At 41.7% G+C, this 21,865-nt stretch overlaps 1 protein-coding gene and 1 pseudogene across 2 annotated transcripts in view; both read right to left on the reverse strand.

Moving 5' to 3' along the window:
• Nucleotides 1–2,196: 2,196 nt before the first annotated feature.
• The window catches only part of LOC126263044 (uncharacterized), a 483,472-nt gene continuing 463,803 nt past the window's right edge, over nucleotides 2,197–21,865 (reverse strand). For both annotated transcript variants that reach the window (XM_049960018.1, XM_049960017.1), the window contains exons 6-9: nucleotides 21,603–21,666; nucleotides 12,914–13,183; nucleotides 5,770–5,960; nucleotides 2,197–3,985 (exon numbers count right to left, since the gene is read on the reverse strand). In XM_049960018.1, the coding sequence (XP_049815975.1) occupies nucleotides 5,814–5,960; nucleotides 12,914–13,183; nucleotides 21,603–21,666 (481 nt within the window). In that variant the 3' untranslated portion in view covers nucleotides 2,197–3,985; nucleotides 5,770–5,813. The remainder of the gene's footprint in view (nucleotides 3,986–5,769; nucleotides 5,961–12,913; nucleotides 13,184–21,602; nucleotides 21,667–21,865) is intronic.
• Nucleotides 11,998–12,115, reverse strand: LOC126263983 (5S ribosomal RNA; annotated as a pseudogene).

Below are 21,865 nucleotides of genomic sequence, written 5' to 3' on the forward strand. Positions count from 1 at the left end.
TGTGTGGCGGAGGGTACCTTGAGTACCTCTATCGGTTCTCCCTTCTATTCCAGTCTTGTATTATTCGTGGAAAAAAGGATTGTCGGTATGCTTCTGTGTGGGCTCTAATCTCTCTGATTTTATCCTCATGGTCTCGTCGCGAGATATACGTAGGAGGGAGCAATATACTGCTTGACTCTTCGATGAATGCATGTTCTCGAAACTTCAACAAAAGCCTGTACTGAGCTACTGAGCATCTCTCCTGCAGAGTCTTCCACTGGAGTTTATCTATCATCTCCATAACGCTTTTGTGATTACTAAATGATCCTGTAACAAAGCACGCTGCTCTCCATTGGATCTTCTCTATCTCTTCTATCAACCCTATCTGGTATGGATCCTACACTGCTGAGCAGTATTCAAGCAGTGGGTGAACAAGCGTACTGTAACCTACTTCCTTTTTTTTGGATTGCATTTCCTTAGGATTCTTTCAACGAATCTCAGTCTGGCATCTGATTTACCGACGATCAACTTTATATGATCATTCCATTTTAAATCACTCCTAATGTGTACTCCCAGATAATTTATGAAATTAACTGCTTCCAGTTGCTGACCTGCTATTTTGTAGCCAAATGATAAGGGATCTTTCTTTCTATGTATTTGCAGCACATTACACTTGTCTACATTGAGATTCAATTGCCATTCCCTGCACCACGCATCAATTCGCTGCAGATCCTCCTGCATTTCAGTACAATTTTCCATTGTTACAACGTCTCGATATACCACAGCATCACCCGCAAAAAGCCTCAGTGAACTTCCGATGTCATCCACAAGGTCATTTACGTATATTGTGAACAGCAATGGTCCTACGACACTCCCCTGCGGTACACCTGAAATCACTCTTACTTTGGAAGACTTCTCTCCATTGAGAATGACATGCTGCGTTCTGTTATCTATCTAACTCTTCATTCCAATCACCCAATTGGTCTGATAGTCCATATGCTCTTACTTTGTTCATTAAACAACTGTGGGGAACTGTATCGAACGCCTTGCAGAAGTCAAGAAACATGGCATCTACCTGTGAACCCGTGTCTATGACCCTCTGAGTCTCATGGACGAATAGTGTGAGCTGGGTTTCACATGACCGTCTTTTCCGAAACCCATGCTGATTCCTACAGAGTAGATTTCTCGTCTCCAGAAAAGTCATTATACTCAAACATAAAACGTGTTCCAAAATTCTACAACTGATCGACGTTAGAGATATAGGTCTATAGGTCTGTAGTTCCTAATGTGTCCTGCACAGTTCAACTAAGTCTTTTATATACAATTTTCTAAATATTACCATGTGTATTTTTGACACATCAAATACATTTTGTAATGATGTCAGAGTGCTTCTCATTCACTAAGTCTGACTGTAGTCTCATCAGAGTGCTTTTCATTCACTTTGTCTCCTGTTAAGCAGTTATTTTGGCTTCCTTTTAGCCTACAAATGAAACGCCTTCTGGAACTATTGGAAACTATACTGATATCTGGAAGCTAACCATAAAGTGTGAAGCAGTGTTTACTTAATGCTGTTGCAAGAGTCACATCCACATGTGACCTCTTATTTTAGGCACAGTACTAAGAAACATTGCAGATTGACTGATATACCAGCAGGTAGACTATAAGTGTCTGTCTCAGCTTTTGTTGAACTGGTATCACCATAATGTTTTGAAATATGTGAAGGAATATCTCCACTTTTGTCATTTGGTTTAAAAGTCAGAATAATATAAGACTAGTGTTCACATGAGTTCAGTATTTTCTTCAATATTACAGTTTTTTGAATATATTATTGCATTTTAGACCTTTGTAGCTTGATTGGCTTCTGTTGCACATATCAGATTAGTTTTAAGCATTTCACGAAAGAAACTTGTATTACACAAGAATTAAGAAGCAAATCAATTGCATCATTTCCAAATAAACATTCCTGGCATTTGGATTAAGTGACAAAGAGCGCCCATGGAAAGCATGCACAAGGATTTGAACCCAAGTTCTCCTGAATATGCGTCGAGTGTCTTAATCACTCACAGTGACATTTCATTCACTACATGTGATGTAAGGATGTTTGTTCATATTGATGCAAGTACTCAATACATGGCATGTCAAATCTGATTCTACAAATTCAGACAAATCTGTTATCAACAAAAAATAAACAATTTTTTCTTATTTTTGTATGCATTTCAGCATTTTATTCAATGTTTCTTTAATATAGTTCATTGATTCATTTTATACAAAGGTCTTTACAAAAAAGATACATACACTGATTATTTTGGTAAGACACACATTACACAAAAATGAAATCTTTGGTATAAACTATAAATTCAGTTGCCACTTGTAGCACATAAAGCACCTGGTGAAATGCACTTCATGCTCTCAGTTATAAATTATGTTTTATGACGTAGTGTTCGTTTACTTAATACATCACCAATAATATTTTATTCACTTTCATCAGGGAGACAGTGATCACAATCTTTCATATTTGCAATGTGCTTGGCTATTATTTGCTTGTAGTTATTGTTTTATTGATTCCTTGTTCTTGCAGTGAAGTTTGTTTCTGAAATTTACATACTGACAAAAAATACTCTTAAGTATTCCTTCCACAGAAAGTTCTGTAAAATACAGTAGCAAATGAGTAAGAAGTCATTTGCTTGAGTCAAAAATCATAAATAAGTCAAAAGTTGTTTTTAGACCTTAATAGGAGTATCTTCACTGCTGTGTCTAATAAGGTAAGGAGACCAAAAACATAAACAAGCTGAAGAAATTTTGTATTCTTTTCCTTTACAATAGTATCACAATCAATTTCTTTAACACTAGTTTGTTCTTCATTAACTGTTCTGTAAAGAGCATGAGTTTTGACTTGGTAACTAAATTTATAGCCTGACTTGTTTCTTATTAATCACTTCACTACAAAGTTTACCTATTTAGCATGCAAAGGTTTCTCAGAATTTCCAGTTGACAGATAAAATTAAGAATGCTATGTTTAATGATTTCTGTCATAAGGAGTATGAGAGTTAAACACATACATATTCAGGAAAAAGTTTAGATAGATGTGTGATCCCTTTATGTTCTCATAATTAAGCAAGAAATTTGTTCTCAGAATTCTGTAGTTACAAATTCTAAACTAGATACACAAAGCTTAACATATTACATGTACGAGCCATTACACAATGTAAATCTATCACAAGAAATAAAGTATTTCTACTAAAACTTACCCTGCATGAAATTTTGTTTTAGGATGTACAGAAGTAATTTCATTGTCTGAAAAATTACTGTAGGATATAATGTGCCAAAGTGTAAACCATTAAGCATGTCAATAGCTAGATCAATATTTTAATAAATCATCACTACATTGATTTTATTGTATGAACAGAGATCATTCCAATGGTAATTGAGAAATTCTATAGTACACTTTTCTCTCTACAACATAGGGTATTAACATGACATTACAAATAACTGCTTCACTGAACATAGTTGAGAAGTACATGTTTCCACATTTGCTTTTAGCTATGTTTGATTTAATACATATTCAAACTATCAAAGACTTTATTTTAATTTAGGGAACATCAAATTTGTATCAAAACTTGTTTTACATTAATAAAATAATCTTTGGAGTCTAAATGATATAAAATTAAATTATATACATAAAAACAAAAATATTCACACTTCTTAACTGAAAACAATAAATCTGCATTCATCTAAGATACACAGCTTTGGTAGATGCCACGAATAACATTATAATACATGAAAGTAATATATTATACTCAATCACTTCTGCGGACTTGACTTCATAAATCTATATGATACAAAACACAGGAAATCACCACCAGTTTCTGGTAATATCAAATGCAGTACTTATTTTATTGTTCATTGGCAAACATATGCTTCCAGCTATAACTGAATACAGCTCTCCTTGAAGGGATTTTTGAAATGTTGTTCCTAGTTTCCATGTGAAGAGATGTCAGCTATGGACCTATTGGATAGAAAAAAGTCCAAGATTACATTAAATGAAAAACTATTAACATTTGCATAAATTATTGAGTAAGAAAAACTGCAACAAGATTAACAGCTTCACAAAAACATGGATATAGTGTTCTAGTTCCCCATTATTACTAATTTTACTTTTAATTCGCCTGTAACTAATGGTGACATTTAGCTATGTTTGTTTAGAGCATCTTATAATTACATTTTACTTTCTTCTATCTTTACATTTTTAATTTCATAACTACATATTTTTCCTGTAACAATTTCCTCATACAGATCTCTACCTCCAATTCTACCTTTCTTCTATTAAAAAAGCTCAAGATTAAGGAGATATATTTACAGCTAACTTTTCCCTCCCGAGTGATAGCAAATTTCTGCATGCTCGTTCTCTCCTGAATGTGAAAACCTTGTCAGATGAGTGCTCCTCAGCTTGTTTATATTTGGCAAAGGACACCCTCTTGTAAACCATAAACTGCACTGCAAAAGTATTTTTTTGCCAACACCCTATTGGACACCATGAACAGCACTTCAGAAGTGTGTGTGGTTTTTTTTTTCTTTCTTTTTTACCTCACTGGTATCCAAGTGTATAGCCGATCATCAGTGGCATGTAAAATCTGCATCGTGGTTTTAAAATGATGTACATCCCTGTGGTATACAAATCACCCTGTGTACATCTTTTGACAGTTACAGCAAATCCACAGATCATTGTGCGTACATGTTATAAATAACACCTATAACATATACGCACAACAATCTGTATACTGCAGAGACCCACATAATTTTTAATCACCATAAAGATTTTACACTTGACAAACACATTGTTCAATACAGATATTCACAGTAGATGCCACTGAGGATACGCTATGTACACAAATACCAGTCTGACAAATAAATACTTTCAAAGTGCAGCTAATGTTAAACAAGATTTCTTATCTCTTGAGTATATTGCATTACTCTAGTGTATTCCATACCATAGCTCAGAGCTCTTCTACATTTTTGCTACTGTATCAATTATTCTCAAACCACATAAACTTTATTTGTGATGTTATAGCACTAGTGAACTGTTATAATTCTTGTGTATATTTTAAAATGAGCATTTACAACTTGCTATCCAAGTTTTGGGGTGATAACATAACACCAAATTTTATGTCACTTCTTATATTTTCAATAGTACATTTAGGCTACTTATCTTACTGGCCATTATCAGTTCTTATATAATTCCTTCCTCCCCCTCCCTGTCCCCCTGTTTTCCCATTTTATTCAGAATTTCATTTCTGAGCTTCAGAACTGTCAAATTAATTAACAATCACGTGCCAACTTGTGTTTACCTTTACAGGAAGTAGGACTGTATTAATTCCCTGGATACTGTTGGCCCAAAATGCTGTTGTGAAATTAGTTACAATTTTTGACATTTAATGTATAATAATAAAAGGACTTATTAATTGTTGTCCACAACTGGTCTTGTCATTAGTAATTTACAAAAGAAATAATTATAAAAGAAAGATAAACTACATAAAAATCTATACAAAAAAGGTAATTGAAACTGACGTGAAAACAATGTCAAGAAGTATGAAAGTATTGCTTTGTGGTAAACTAATGGCCATATTTGAAACTGATTAGCCCAGCTTCTAAGCAGATGTTGAGTCAGTTATGGAGCATAACCAGTCTGTAGATGCTAACAAATGAGAGAATACCAGTACATATTGTATACTGCAAGAATACTGGGCCTTTTCTCTAGTTTTAATATTTGTTGGAAAATGTTTCTTCACCTACCGTATTTTAAGATGTGCATGTACAGTGCTGAATTATTGCAGTCTTCAGATATAAAAATAGTTTTCATAGTCTGAATAGGATGAACTTGAGTGATGTTTGGAGTTTTCAACTGACGTCAGATTCAGCTGTGATTGCTGCTGCAGTTGTCTGGAAGAGCTTGGTATTGATGATAGCTCAGGTGTCCAGGTTTTCTGTAAAATAATGTTTATCTATGATGTACGAAGTTAAATTATGGTTCATGGGAACACATGAATGTTTGGTGTATGATAAAATGATGAGCAAGATACTAGTAAAATCTCTTCAACTGGAATATCATCTTCAAGCACAAATCTCATAAATAAAGACACTGAAAGTTTAGTAAAATATAATTCTAAATAGAAAATTTTCAGCTGACAGTTAGAAAGATACAGCTCATAATGATTGATACATTGTAACAAAATATTAATCATGGATATTGATTGCAATATAACTTAACCTTAATATTACTCATATTTGCCCTCAAATATACAATACTGCAATAGCTGGATGTGATTTTCTGTATGCTAATATCTATAATACAGATGAATCCAAGTAGTTTATTTCCTTCAGATCAGTAACTGTCATTCCTCTGAACTCATCAAGTATGAGAATAATATGTTTTGTGTGTTAACAAGATGTAAGGAACTATATCCTTAATAACATCTTTATTGTAGTTTGTTTGAGTGCTTAGTTTTCTGTGAATTAAGTGTGTATCTTTAATTGTTTCAGATACTGAAATGAAGAAATTTTATTGTGAAGAGTCACTAATGCAATGAAGTTTATTTTATGCTTTCAGCAAGTGGGTTTTTGTATTTCTAATCTCTGTTCAGAGTAATGTGGTGTTTTTCGCTAGCTATTTATCTTAAGAATGATGCCTCTAGCACTATTGCGATTTTAATATAATGTCATCACATGAGCTCCTAACAGAAGGAACAGACTATTTTTCAATTGTCTGTGAATTGTTTTTTGGTTGATTTACGTACTGGAAAATTTTGTTTACCCTGTGTTGGGATCAGACACAGAATACAAATGTAAAATTTAATCACATCATTGTAGAATGATCATGCTCATGTTATAGCTATGTAGCAGACTTTGATGTTATAGGAAACAGATGCTGGCAAACAGAAACTATGTGGTAGATTGTGAGTAATGTTTGGACAGTGCAGTCAGTAGGAGCAACGTGGTTGAAGACAGAGGTACCAATTTGAATCATGGTCTGGTGTACAGTTTTAAGCTATAAGGAAGTGTTACAATAATGTGCACTGATGTTTCTCCTTGAGTCAGTAAGCAGACTAATATACTAGTGCAAATTCCATTTGGATCTTGTTCAGTTACATCATAATTCTAATGACAACAGATACACTCCTGGAAATTGAAATAAGAACACCGTGAATTCATTGTCCCAGGAAGGGGAAACTTTATTGACACATTCCTGGGGTCAGATACATCACATGATCACACTGACAGAACCACAGGCACATAGACACAGGCAACAGAGCATGCACAATGTCGGCACTAGTACAGTGTATATCCACCTTTCGCAGCAATGCAGGCTGCTATTCTCCCATGGAGACGATCGTAGAGATGCTGGATGTAGTTCTGTGGAACGGCTTGCCATGCCATTTCCACCTGGCGCCTCAGTTGGACCAGCGTTCGTGCTGGACGTGCAGACCGCGTGAGACGACGCTTCATCCAGTCCCAAACATGCTCAATGGGGGACAGATCCGGAGATCTTGCTGGCCAGGGTAGTTGACTTACACCTTCTAGAGCACGTTGGGTGGCACGGGATACATGCGGACGTGCATTGTCCTGTTGCAACAGCAAGTTCCCTTGCCGGTCTAGGAATGGTAGAACGATGGGTTCGATGACGGTTTGGATGTACCGTGCACTATTCAGTGTCCCCTCGACGATCACCAGTGGTGTACGGCCAGTGTAGGAGATCGCTCCCCACACCATGATGCCGGGTGTTGGCCCTGTGTGCCTCGGTCGTATGCAGTCCTGATTGTGGCGCTCACCTGCACGGCGCCAAACACGCATACGACCATCATTGGCACCAAGGCAGAAGCGACTCTCATCGCTGAAGACGACACGTCTCCATTCGTCCCTCCATTCACGCCTGTCGCGACACCACTGGAGGCGGGCTGCACGATGTTGGGGCGTGAGCGGAAGACGGCCTAACGGTGTGCGGGACCGTAGCCCAGCTTCATGGAGACGGTTGCGAATGGTCCTCGCCGATACCCCAGGAGCAACAGTGTCCCTAATTTGCTGGGAAGTGGCGGTGCGGTCCCCTACGGCACTGCGTAGGATCCTACGGTCTTGGCGTGCATCCGTGCGTCGCTGCGGTCCGGTCCCAGGTCGACGGGCACGTGCACCTTCCGCCGACCACTGGCGACAACATCGATGTACTGTGGAGACCTCACGCCCCACGTGTTGAGCAATTCGGCGGTACGTCCACCCGGCCTCCCGCATGCCCACTATACGCCCTCGCTCAAAGTCCGTCAACTGCACATACGGTTCACGTCCACGCTGTCGCGGCATGCTACCAGTGTTAAAGACTGCGATGGAGCTCCGTATGCCACGGCAAACTGGCTGACACTGACAGCGGCGGTGCACAAATGCTGCGCAGCTAGCGCCATTCGACGGCCAACACCGCGGGTCCTGGTGCGTCCGCTGTGCCGTGCGTGTGATCATTGCTTGTACAGCCCTCTCGCAGTGTCCGGAGCAAGTATGGTGGGTCTGACACACCTGTGTCAATGTGTTCTTTTTTCCATTTCCAGGAGTGTATATCCCAACAAAGGTGTTAAATAAATTATTTTGTGTTGTTCTGTAAATGAATTAGTAGGATTTATTTAAAATCATATTGACTGTTAATATAAACTTCTTGGATGCACAGGTTTTTTTGGTGTTTTGACATGTGTTGAAGCATCTTATGAGTGCTTATTAATAAATAATTGCCATATGTTCTGTATGTACACTCTGTTTTTGCAGTTTTACAGTGCTCAACTGGAAGAAGGCCCATAGCCGAAATTTCAGTTGTGGATATTATGAATAAATAACTTTGCAGACAAAGGTGACCAAAATATCTTTAAAAAAAATACACTGCTAGAAAAAATTTGCATTATCTCGAAAGACAATGTCGGTTTTATCTGATGACAGCATATGCCACCTGAGAGGAAGTAGAGGTACTGACAATGGCTTCCAAGTCGTCCGCCAACAGACAGTGTAGTGGCTTAGCTACCAGAGCGCCATCTTTGTCTACCCTTTAATAGGAAATGCTCACAGCCAGAAGGCTCAGTATGGCGCAAATATGTGAAGCAAACAACCGACCATGCCACAGAGAGACACTCATGCTTCCTACAGCCAGCAGAACGAATTTGTAAGGGACCAAATTGTGCCTTCCAAATGGCTGGATTGACTTTTCGGAAGATTACCACAAAAGTTGGACGTGCTGGTATTAGTGGTCACGTGGACATTCTCACAGCTGCAGGTGAGGCTCTAGATGTTAACATAGCACAGACACTCACCAGGGTCATCATATTGTAAGGGCGGCAGCGGCAGGTCGTCCAGCTACCACAGTGCAGAGAAAGTGGCTTGTAAGCACAGATGCATCAACACGAATTGTTGTGAACTGATTATTAACAGTGAAACTACAGGCACGCACACCTCTAGCCTGTCTTCCACTCACGCCACAGCATTGATGTACACAACAGCTCGCGCCATCAGATGATCTCACCTAGCGAGGTGGGGCAGTGGTTGGCACACTGGACTCGCATTCGGGAGGACGACGGTTCAATCCCGTCTCCGGCCATCCTGATTTAGGTTTTCCGTCATTTCCCTAAATCGTTTCAGGCAAATGCCGGGATGGTTCCTTTGAAAGCGCACGGCCGATTTCCTTCCCAATCCTTCCCTAACCCGAGCTTGCGCTCCGTCTCTAATGACCTCGTTGTCGACGGGACGTTAAACACTAACCACCACCACCATCAGAGGATCATTTGAAAGATGGAATGGCGCACCATGGACTTCAGCGGTGAAAGCATACTCTGGCTGCACACAATTGATGATCTCTTCAGTATACAACATAGATCTAGTGAGTGCTTTCTCATAGACTGCATTCTCCGAAACACAGTAGCTCCACCCCAGGCCTCATGGTTTGGGGAATGATAACTACAACTCTCGTTCACCTTTGGTGTTTCTGGAGGGGACTCTAACAAGCATTTGGTATGTGTAGAACATTTTTAGCCCCTTTCTTTTGCCATTCTTGCAACAGGAGAATGATGTACTGTGCCAACAGGATAATACTCCCCTACACTCTGCCTGATAAACAAAATGTGCTCTGCAACACGCACGGCAACTTCCCCGGCAAGCACAACCTTCAGATTAGTCTCCAATCGAGCACGTGTGGAATATAATGGGATGAGAAGCAACTCGTGTGACTTGTAAACCAACAACTCTTAGAGAACTACGAGAACAACTCGAGCAGGTATGGCATAATGTGTTGTTGTGGTCTTCAGTCCAGAGACTGGTTTGATGCAGCTCTCCATAATACTCTATCTTGTGCAAGGTTGTTCATCTCCCAGTACCTACTGCAACCTACATCCTTCTGAATCTGCTTACTGTATTCATCTCTTGGTCTCCCTCTACGATTTTCACCCTCCGTGGTGCCCTCCAATACTAAACTGGTGATCCCTTGAATGGCATAACGTATCCCAGGACAATAACCGCCACCTGTGCAATACAATTGGAGGCTACATCATCTACATCTACATACATACTCCACAATTCACCATACGGTGCGTGGCGGAGGGTACCTCGTACCACAACTAGCATCTTCTCTCCCTGTCCCACTCCCAAACAGAACGAGGGAAAAATGACTGCCTATATGCCTCCGTACGAGCTCTAATCTCTCTTATCTTATCTTTGTGGTTTTTCCTTGAAATATAAGTTGGCGGCAGTAAAATTGTACTGCAGTCAGCCTCAAATGCTGGTTCTCTAAATTTCCACCAGTAGCGCTTCACGAATAGAACGCCTCCTTTCCTCCAGAGACTCCCACCCGAGTTCCTGAAGCATTTCCGCAACACTGGCGTGATGATCAAACCTACCAGTAACAAATGTAGCAGCCCGCCTCTGAATTGCTTCTATGTCCTCCCTCAATCCGACCTGATAGGGACCCCAAACGCTCGAGCAGTACTCAAGAATAGGTCGTATTAGTGTTTTAGTGTTTACATCACATACAAATATGGGTGTTGCAGCCTGAGTGTACACTTGGTACTTCAGAACCGTTTGTGCTGTTCATCCTTGAATGTAATTATTTCATGTACTCCATTGTTGGAACAACAAGTCTTGAGTCAATTGGAAACCTCTAAAAGGTTGTACCTTTTTTTTTTGGGGGGGGGGGGGGGGGTAGTGTTGTACACTCTTCAGTGAACACTCTTCTAAACTTACGTTGCATGGCTCATTTGGCATATCAGAGTAGCTCAATGTAGCATCCAAAACCGATAAAAGCGTCTCCTTCCCAGGGAAACTTGCTCAACACAGTCGAGTCCCAATCTCCTCTTTATTAGTATTTTTTATACATCTCCCCTATCCCCACTTCCCATTTCGCGGACTTCCAATACAGTCTCCTTTTCTCTTCCTTCTCCCTCTTCTACTCACCTCCTACTTCTCCCTCGCTCTTTCCAGTTCTTTCGTTCTCTTTCATAGTTTTTGTCTGTCACAACGCTATGCATCCAGGAAAAATAATAGAACCGAGTACGTTGTCCTCGATGGTGAGTGTTCACCGGAGGTGAGGGTATCATCCGGAGTGCCCCAGGGAAGTGTAGTAGGTTCGCTGTTGTTTTCTATCTACATAAATGATCTTTTGGATAGGGTGGATAGCAATGCGCGGCTGTTTGCTGATGATGCTGTGGTGTACGGGAAGGTGTCGTCGTTGAGTGACTGTAGGAGGATACAAGATGACTTGGACAGGATTTGTGATTGGTGTAAAGAATGGCAGCTAACTCTAAATATAAGCACTCCGTCATCAGGCCACAAGTGGCCCATCGGGACCATCCGACCGCCGTGTCATCCTCAGCTGCGGATGCGGTTAGGAGGGGCGTGTGGTCAGCACACCGCTCTCCCGGTCGTTACGATGGTTTTCTTTGACCGGAGCCGCTACTATTTGGTCGAGTAGCTCCTCAATTGGCATTACGAGGCTGAGTGCACCCAGAAAAATGGCAGCAGCACATGGCGGCCCGGATGGTCACCCATCCAAGTGCCGACCACGCCCGACAGCGCTTAACTTCGGTGATCTCACGGGAACCGGTGTATGCCCTGCGGCAAGGCCGTTGCCAACTCTAAATATAGATAAATGTAAATTAATGCAGATGAACAGGAAGAAGAATCCTGTAATGTTTGAATACTCCATTAGTAGTGTAGCGCTTGACACAATCACCTCGATTAAATATTTGGGCGTAACACTGCTGAGCGATATGAAGTGGGACAAGCATGTAATGGCAGTTGTGGGGAAGGCGGATAGTAGTCTTCGGTTCATTGGTAGAATTTTGGGAAGATGTGGTTCATCTGTAAAGGAGACCGCTTATAAAACACTAATACGACCTATTCTTGAGTACTGCTCGAGCGTTTGGGATCCCTATCAGGTGGGATTGAGGGAGGACATAGAAGCAATTCAGAGGCGGGCTGCTAGATTTGTTACTGGTAGGTTTGATCATCACGCGAGTGTTACGGAAATGTTTCAGGAACTCGGATGGTAGTCTCTAGAGGAAAGGAGGCGTTCTTTTCGTGAATCGCTACTGAGGAAATTTAGAGAACCAGCATTTGAGGCTGACTGCAGTACAATTTTACTGCCGCCAACTTCTATTTCGCGGAAAGACCACAAAGACAAGATAAGAGAGATTAGGGCTCGTACAGAGGCATATAGGCAGTCATTTTTCCCTCGTTCTGTTTGGGAGTGGAACAGGGAGAGAAGATGCTAGTTGTGGTACGAGGTACCCTCCGCCACGCACCGTATGGTGGATTGCGGAGTATGTATGTGGATGTAGAAAGAATGCCCAGGCAAGCGCCCTTGCTGCCGCACCCCGGTTACACCCCTGTCAGTGGATGTCGGGTGCTAAGGAGAGGCACGACTCACCTTGCGCGAGGTGGGAGCGGACTGCGGCGCCGGCCTGAACTCGGCGTTGCGGCGCACAATGAAGTGGAGGTCGCCGTCGAGGGGCCAGCACTGCTGCACGCGCAGCGGGCAGTCGTCGGGGTGCAGCTTGCGCTGGTACTCCTGGGCGCGCGACGACTCGTACAGCGAGAACTGCTCGACGCGCTCCTGCGAGCCGCAGCAGTTGAGCAGCATCTGCAGCAGCTCGTCCGCCGTCGTGCGCTCCGACACCAGCAGGCTCTTGTACTGCGACTGCAACACGACACACAGCTGCCCTCAACACTGTCGCCCGACCCCGTCTGTTACATTAATGATCTCTCGTCAGTTACACTGCCAGAAGCAGAGTTCGTTTTGTTTGCAGATGACACAAGTATTGCAATAGATAGTATGTCGAGTGTAGTTCTAGAAAGATCTGCTAATGGTATTTTCATTGATATTAATAAATGGTTTAAAGCCAACTCACTGACATTGAACTTCGAAAAGACTCACTGTATGAAATTCAGAACCTGTAAGAGTATGAAGAAGAGCAGATAGAAGAGGTTGACAGTCTTACATTCCTGGGATTACAACTTGATAATAAATTCAGTTGGGAGGAGCACACCACAGAACTGCAGAAACGCCTTAACAAATCTGTATTTGCAATTCGAGTGTTAGCAGACATAGGAGACATAAAAATGAAAAATCTTGCATACTTTGCCTACTTTCATTCCATAATGTCATATGGTATAATATTTTGGGGTAACTCTTCAAGTCAAACAAAAGTTTTCAGAGTCCAATAGCGTGTAATACGTATTATTTGTGGAGTAAATTCACGGACGTCATGTAGAAACCTCTTCAAAGAACAGGCTATACTAACTACTGCCTCTCAGTATATTTACTCATTAATGAAATTTGTCCTAAATAATATATCTCTTTTTCTAACAAACAGCTCAGTTCATACATACAGTACCAGGAACAAAAATGATCTGCATAAGGACTTAAAAGCACTTACTTTAGTTCAAAAAGGGGTCCACTACCCAGGAACACTCATCTTCAATAATTTGCCAGGAAACATAAAAAATTTAGTTACAAATAAAGATCAGTTTAAAAGAAGCCTGAAAGACTTGCTAGTGGCCAACTCCTTCTACTCCATTGACGAATTTCTTAATAGAAACAAATGATGTATTGTATATATCCATACTATTAGTATTGTAATTTCAGCTTAAAAAAAATTGACATGTTCCACATCCACGAGGATCTCCTCAGCACGGATCTATGGAACGAAAAACTAATCTAATCAAATCAAATCGTACAGAATACCAGTCTACATCTACACAAATGCTCTGCAGCCATTTTACAGTGCATAGCAGATAGTACGAGGGTCATTCAATAACTAAAGAGACAAATTGGTCTGGCGGAAAAAATCGTTAGTTTGGCTAGTTTGGTGTAATGGAAGCAGATAATTCAGAGGGTGTGGAGTTAAATGGAAATATTAAGATATGATGGTATGCAGGTGATCTAAGCATCATTAGCGATAGGAAAGAATCTTTAACAGCAAATGCGAATGCGTTAATCAAGGCTAGTGAAAATGTAGGTCTAAGGATAAGTGAAGACAAAACTAAATACCTTGTTACTACTAGAATGCCAACAGCAGTAGGTCAGGAAATGTCAAGAGTTGGAGACATGCAGTTTGAAAAAGTGAACACATTTAAGTATCTAGGCGTGGACATCACTTCCAGAAATGAGATTGAATCCGAACTGAAGAAGAGATTACGGACGGGAAATGCGTGCTACTTCTCACTGAATAGATTACTTTTATCACGGATATTGTCTAGGAATTTAAAGATTAGAATATACAAAACTATTATTCTACCAGCTATGTTGTATGGGAGTGAGACTTGGTCTCTCACTGTGCAAAATGAAAAGCCGTTTCGAGTATTTGAAAACGAAATTTTGAGGAAAATTTTCGGAGCAAAAAGGAATGACATTAGCGGAGAGTGGCGAAAACTGCATAACGAAGAGGTTCACAAACTCTATTCCAGATTATTAAATCACGTAGGCTGCGATGGGCGGGTCACGTAGCTCGAATGGGTGAGGGCAGGGCAGCGTGCAGAGTACTGGTAGGGCGCTTAGAAGGAAAACGTCCTGTGGAGAGACCGAGGCGTAGATGGGAGGACAATGTGAAGGCTGATTTGAGGAGCCTAGGTATTGAAGGTGAATGGAAGGAAATAGCCCGAGATAGGGACAGATAGCGAAAATACGTTGTTGCGGTAATGGACTCTCGAGTCCGGTATGACCAGTGAGTGAGTTAGGTACTTTAATGGGTTTAAGTTGGCATTACTGGGATGAGCCCTGATCACCTGATGTATCAACATTATTTTGTTTATAACCTCAAAAATACATTTCGAGATGGTGAGTCTGCTGAAACGTCCACTTTACTTCAACAACGTTCTGTTATTCGTTTTTTACTTTCTGTAGGGCAGCAGTGGTTCGGAAGGGAGTAAGACAGGGCTGTAGCCTTTCCCCCATATTATTCAATCTGTATATTGAGCAAGCAGTAAAGGAAACAAAAGAAAAATTCGGAGTAGGTATTAAAATCCATGGAGAAGAAATAAAAACTTTGAGGTTTGTCGATGACATTGTAATTCTGTCAGAGACAGCAAAGGACTTGGAAGAGCAGTTGAACGGAATGGACAGTGTCTTGAAAGGATATAAGATGAACATCAACAGAAACAAAAACGAGGATAATGGAATGTAGTCGAATTAAGTCGGGTGATGCTGCGGGAATTAGATTAGGAAATGAGACACTTAAAGCAGTAAAGGAGTTTTCCTATTTGGAGAGCAAAATAACTGATGATGGTCGAAGTAGAGAGGATATAAAATGTAGACTGGCAATGGCAAGGAAATCGTTTCTAAAGAAGAGAAATTTGTTAACATCGAGTATAGATTTAAGTGTCAGGAAGTCGTTTCTGAAAGTATTTGTATGGAATGTATGGAAGTGAAACATGGACGATAAATAGTTTGGACAAGAAGAGAATAGAAGCTTTCGAAATGTGGTGCTACAGAAGAATGCTGAAGATTAGATGGGTAGATCACATAACTAATGAGGAGGTATTGAATAGAATTGGGGAGAAGAGGAATTTGTGGCACAACTTGACAAGAAGAAGGGACCGGTTGGTAGGACATGTTCCGAGGCATCGAGGGATCACAAATTTAGCATTGGAGGGCAGCGTGGAGGGTAAAAATCGTAGAGGGAGACCAAGAGATGAATACACTAAGCAGATTCAGAAGGATGTAGGTTGCAGTAGATACTGGGAGATGAAGAAGATTGCACAGCATAGAGTAGCATGGAGAGCTGCATCAAACCAGTCTAAGAACTGAAGACCACCACAACACAACACACTTGCTGTAGGCAAGAAACCAGTGAATGTATACTGTAGAATGTCTAAAGTTTACTGTAAAGGTTGTATGAATCGTGTAAATTTTTACAAATGGGTAGAGCAGTTCAAAAACGTTCACGACTCAGTGACTGACGAACACCGTTCTGGCCGACCAGTTGCAGTTTAACTCCTTCACTTAAAAGTCGAATTGATGACATTATTCATGCCGGCCGCCGTGTGACTGTGGAAATGATGGTTGATCAGGTTCAAGGTAGCACTGGTACAGTTCATAACATTATTTGTAAGAAGCTGAAGTACCGCAAAACATGTGCAACATGGGCCCCAAAGGAGTTGACGCGGCTACACAAGGAAACAAGGTAGAGTGTGTGCACAGAGCTAAAGGAACGTTATGAAAGAGAAGGTCAGCACTTCCTCAACAAAACTTTAACTTGTGATTGAAACTTCGATTCACTATTATGAGCCAGAATGAAAAAGACAAGACATGGAGTGGAAGCACACCAACTCACCTGTCAAGAAAAAATTTAAAACCCAAGCATCAGCAGGAAAAGTCATCATGACGGTGTTTTGGGATGCTGAAGGTCCAGTTTTTTGTTATTATCTCGAATATCAGCGTACAATGAACAGCCAGTACTACTCGGATTTGCTTTTAAACAAGCTGAAGCCAGCCACGAGAGAGAGACGTCGTGGATCTCAGAGGATAAGTGTGATTCTCCAGCAAGACGACGCACGTCCTCATATTGCTCAACTAACCCGTGAAACCATCGACAAAATAGGCTGTAGTGCTGCCTCATCCCCCTTACAGTCCTGATTTAGCATCTAGTGATTTCCATTTGTTTGCTGCACTGAAGGAGGCGTTATGTGGGAAGAGGTTCCAGGACAGCGAGGATGTGGAAACGTTTGTGGGAAGTTGGTCCAAACATCAAAATAAAGAGTTTTTTGCAGCCAGAATAAAAACGCTTGTAGCCCGTTGAAACAAGTGCGTACACGCTCAAGAGGATTATGTTGAAAAGTAGAAAAAGTAGTGTTTTGTAGCAATAAATGCTTTTCTCTCCAGACAAATTCGTCCCTTTAATTATTCAATGACCCTCGTATATTACACGAATATTATCGGTCTTTCTTCCTGTTCCGGCGTAACAACAAGCGCAGGCACGAAGAACGCTCGTGCACCACGTTCAGACTCACTTAAATCTTCATAAGCTGCCGTTGTAGCAACAGTAACCTGCCTAACAACTGCGTCAGACACTTGTATTATATAGACGTTGCCGACCGCAGCGCCTTATTCTGCCTGTTTACGTATCTCTGTATTTGGAAACGCATGCCTACACCAGTGTCTTTGGCGCTTAAGTTTATTTGACCTCCAAAGGCACCTGGGCAATGTTCTCAATACATTGTAAGCATAAGTTGTGGACGGAACGGTGTTCTGTGTAGTTGTTCGTGCTCTAACTAAATTCGAACGTCGGCAGCTTCTTACAAGGGAACATCCCCATCGCACCCCCCTCAGATTTAGTTATAAGTTGGCACAGTGGATAGGCCTTGAAAAACTGAACACAGATCAATCGAGAAAACAGGAAGAAGTTGTGTGGAACTATGAAAAAAATAAGCAATATATACAAACTGAGTAATCCATGAGCAACATAAGCAACATCAAGGACAGCGCGAGCTAAGGAGCGCCGTGGTCCAGTGGTTAACGTGAGCAGCTGCGGAAAGAGTGGTCCTTGGTTGAAGTCTTCCCTGGAGTGAAAAGTTTATTTTCTTTATTTTCGCAAAGTTATGATCTGTCCGTTCGTTCATTGACGTCTCTGTTAACTGTAATAAGTTTAGTGCCTGTGTTTTTCGACCGCACCGCACAACCGTGCGATTGTTATTGATGTCGCGAGCTATATTTGCTGAATTCATATTGCCCACGGAATACAACTCACGTATTTAATGCACTCTCGTCCAGAGTAGCGAACAGTCAACTGCCAACCAGGGAGCCTCGGTAGCATGAATACTCTCTTCCGTGCGCTGTAGTCGACAGACGCCGTGTGTTTCGATGTTTCTTTAGGTGTAGCGTCCCCATACTACGGCGCAGTTACCTCGCATCGGACGGACGGACCGAGAGATAATAACTGTCTGAAAATAAAAAATTAAACTTTTCACTCGAGCGAAGACTTGAACCAAGGACCCCTCATTCCGCAGCTGCTCACGCTAACCAGGAGACCACGGCACTCCATAGCTCATGTTATCCTTGATGTTGCCTATCTTACGCATGGACTACTCAGTTTGTATATTTTGCTAATTTTTTTCATAGTTCCACACAACTTCTTCCTGTTTTCTCGATTGATCTGTGTTCAGTTTTTCACGGCCTATCCACTGTGCCAACTTATAACTAAATCTGAGGGGGGTGCAATGGGGAGGTTCCCTTGTTAGTGCTCCTACGGTGGGAGCTTCCGTAACGTATACAGGTAAAGCGGAAAAACATCATCCCCTAAATCACAACGCGGACGAAATGATCGTACGGACTGTAATTGAAGAGGATTTTGACGAAAAGTAAGAGGACGACGACTGCAAAAGTCGCTGCAGAACTGAATGTCGCACTCGCGAATCCTATTAGCACCAAGGCGATGGGAGTGCCACGCGCGAGCAACTGTATGGCGAGCTGGTCTTCCGAAACCAATCATTAGTGATGCAAATGTCAGTAACAGGAAAACTTTGTGCCGAAGCCATAAAACCTGGACTGTGGAGCAATGGTGGAAAATCATTTGGTCGGATGAGTCTTGTTTCTCACTGTTTCAACTTCTGGTCCAGTTTTGCGTCCCAAGAATGAAACATGGCATTGGTTCGGTGATTACCACCGCAGCCATATCCGGATATTCCATGGGCTCCATGGGTGCTTCGCGTATGTTTTGGAAACATTAAACTAAAAGTTTAACTCTTTCATCAGGTTTGTATCTCTTAAAACATTTCAAGATCGTGTTACCGCCAAAGATTGTATGACCATTTTGATTAACCAGGTCCACACCATGGAACAATGTTTGTCCCCAATAGTGATGCTGTGTTCCAAGACCACGGGGTCCCTGTTTACACAGTTCACATCATCCACGACTGGTTTTGCGAGCACGAGGATGAATTGTCGCACCTTGCTCGGCCACCATAGTCACCGCATCTCAATATTACTGAACCTTTGTGGTCTGTTTTGGAGAGAACAGTGTGTAATGGCTGTCCACCTCCATCACTGTTACCTTAACTCGCCACTATTTTGCAGGAATGATGGCCTAAAGTTCCCATGAAAACCTGCGGTTATCTATTCCGAGCCGACTGGAAGTTGTTTTGAACGTCTACGGTTTTCCTGCACCGTACTGGGGTGGTAATGCGCTGTGTTTCTGATTTTTCCACATTTTTGGTCACCCTCTGTAGTGCTAAATATTTTGTGTGCAACGTCTGTAGTACTCCACGTGTAAATCAAATTGGCTGTGTATAAGGGACACCTGATTTTTGGATGACGGTGTGTCTGCCTTAGCTGCAGAGGCATAGATTGGTTCGTTGACAGCGATTTGAGGCTTTTGGGAATAACTACGGGTTCTACACACTTTTTTTTTTATTTAAATGTTCCCATAATATTACCACAGCTGGAGCTGTGGTACAACCTAGCCCCTTATCCGTTACCGCAGCGTTAATATTCTCACGGACACTACGAGAAAGTAGTTGGAGGAAACATCATTGGCGTCGAAAGTGTGATTCGATCCTGCAGGCGTGCTCATCGCCTACTCGGCTAAGGCGAGTGCTTGTGCTGGGTTCGAATCCCAGTCAGGCACTGACTTTCTATTGTCACGATGAGTAAAGTTGTGTGTTTTCTTGCGCTACAGTGGATACAGTGCGACAAACCGAAATGCGTGCCGGCCGTTGGTGGCCGAGCGGTTCTGGCGCTACAGTCTGGAACCGCGCGACCGCTACGGTCGCAGGTTCGAATCCTGCCTCGGGCATGGATGTTTGTGTTGTCCTTAGGTTAGTTAGGTTTAAGTAGTTCTAAGTTCTAGGGGACTTATGACCTCAGCAGTTGAGTCCCATAGTGCTCAGAACCATTTTTTTCGAAATGCGTTGGTAACAATTGAGAAGCTGTGTACAGGGTGATTCAAAAAGAATACCACAACTTTAAAAATGTGTATTTAATGAAAGAAACATAATATAACCTTCTGTTATACATCATTACAAAGAGTATTTAAAAAGGTTTTTTTTCACTCAAAAACAAGTTCAGAGATGTTCAATATGGCCCCCTCCAGACACACGAGCAATATCAACCCGATACTCCAACTCGTTCCACACTCTCTGTAGCATATCAGGCGTAACAATTTGGATAGCTGCTGTTATTTCTCGTTTCAAATCATCAATGGTGGCTGGGAGAGGTGGCCGAAACACCATATCCTTAACATACCCCCATAAGAAAAAATCGCAGGGGGTAAGATCAGGGCTTCTTGGAGGCCAGTGATGAAGTGCTCTGTCACGGGCTGCCTGGCGGCCGATCCATCGCCTCGGGTAGTTGACGTTCAGGTTTCATAACTAACCTTTTTCGTAGGACTCTCCATACAGTTGATTGTGGAATTTGCAGCTCTCTGCTAGCTCTGCGAGTCGATTTTCCTGGGCTGCGAACAAATGCTTGCTGGATGCGTGCTACATTTTCATCACTCGTTCTCGGCCGTCCAGAACTTTTCCCTTTGCACAAACACCCATTCTCTGTAAACTGTTTATACCAACGTTTAATACACCACCTATCAGGAGGTTTAACACCATACTTCGTTGGAAATGCACGCTGAACAACTGTCGTCGATTCACTTCTGCCGTACTCAATAACACAAAAAGCTTTCTGTTGAGCGTCGCCATCTTAGCATCAACTGACGCTGACGCCTAGTCAACAGCGCCTCAAGCGAACAAATGTACAACTAAATGAAACTTTATAGCTCCCTTAATTCGCCGACAGATAGTGCTTAGCTCTGCCTTTTGTCGTTGCAGAGTTTTAAATTCCTAAAGTTGTGGTATTCTTTTTGAATCACCCTGTATTTCTCATTCAGTTACAAACGACCCAAGTTTGCATCTGTGCAAAACAACTGCTGTACTATTCTTCGCAACCTTATTTTAATGCACTGCAATATTCATAATTTACTGAAGCAGTTATCTGGGAGAAGTTATTCTTCCTGCAGAATGAACGCTGTTGCTAAAACTATCAGTGTAAAATTTCACAAGAATCGACCAGTACCGCCACGTACAGCTACACTAGCGTATATTTTCTTGCTCTGTTCTATCGGCGATGTACTTACCCCAGGCATCAGCACACTGTCGTAGACTTTCACGAGTCCTCCACGACGAGTCTGCAAGCAGAACCTGTGGAGAGAAACAAAGAAGCGCGTCAGTAATGGTAGCAGTTGAATGGGAGGGAGTATGCCACCTACACAATCTGAAAACGCGAAGTGAAGAGTCAGTCTAAGCTGTTCTTAAACTGAAAGTAGATTTCAACGTTTCTTTCCCTTTGTTTCTTTCACCTTTCAATCAATACACGAAGCAGAAAGTGATAAAGCTCTTG

Source organism: Schistocerca nitens, chromosome 6, assembly GCF_023898315.1.
Source record: "Schistocerca nitens isolate TAMUIC-IGC-003100 chromosome 6, iqSchNite1.1, whole genome shotgun sequence".
NCBI lineage: Eukaryota > Metazoa > Arthropoda > Insecta > Orthoptera > Acrididae > Schistocerca > Schistocerca nitens.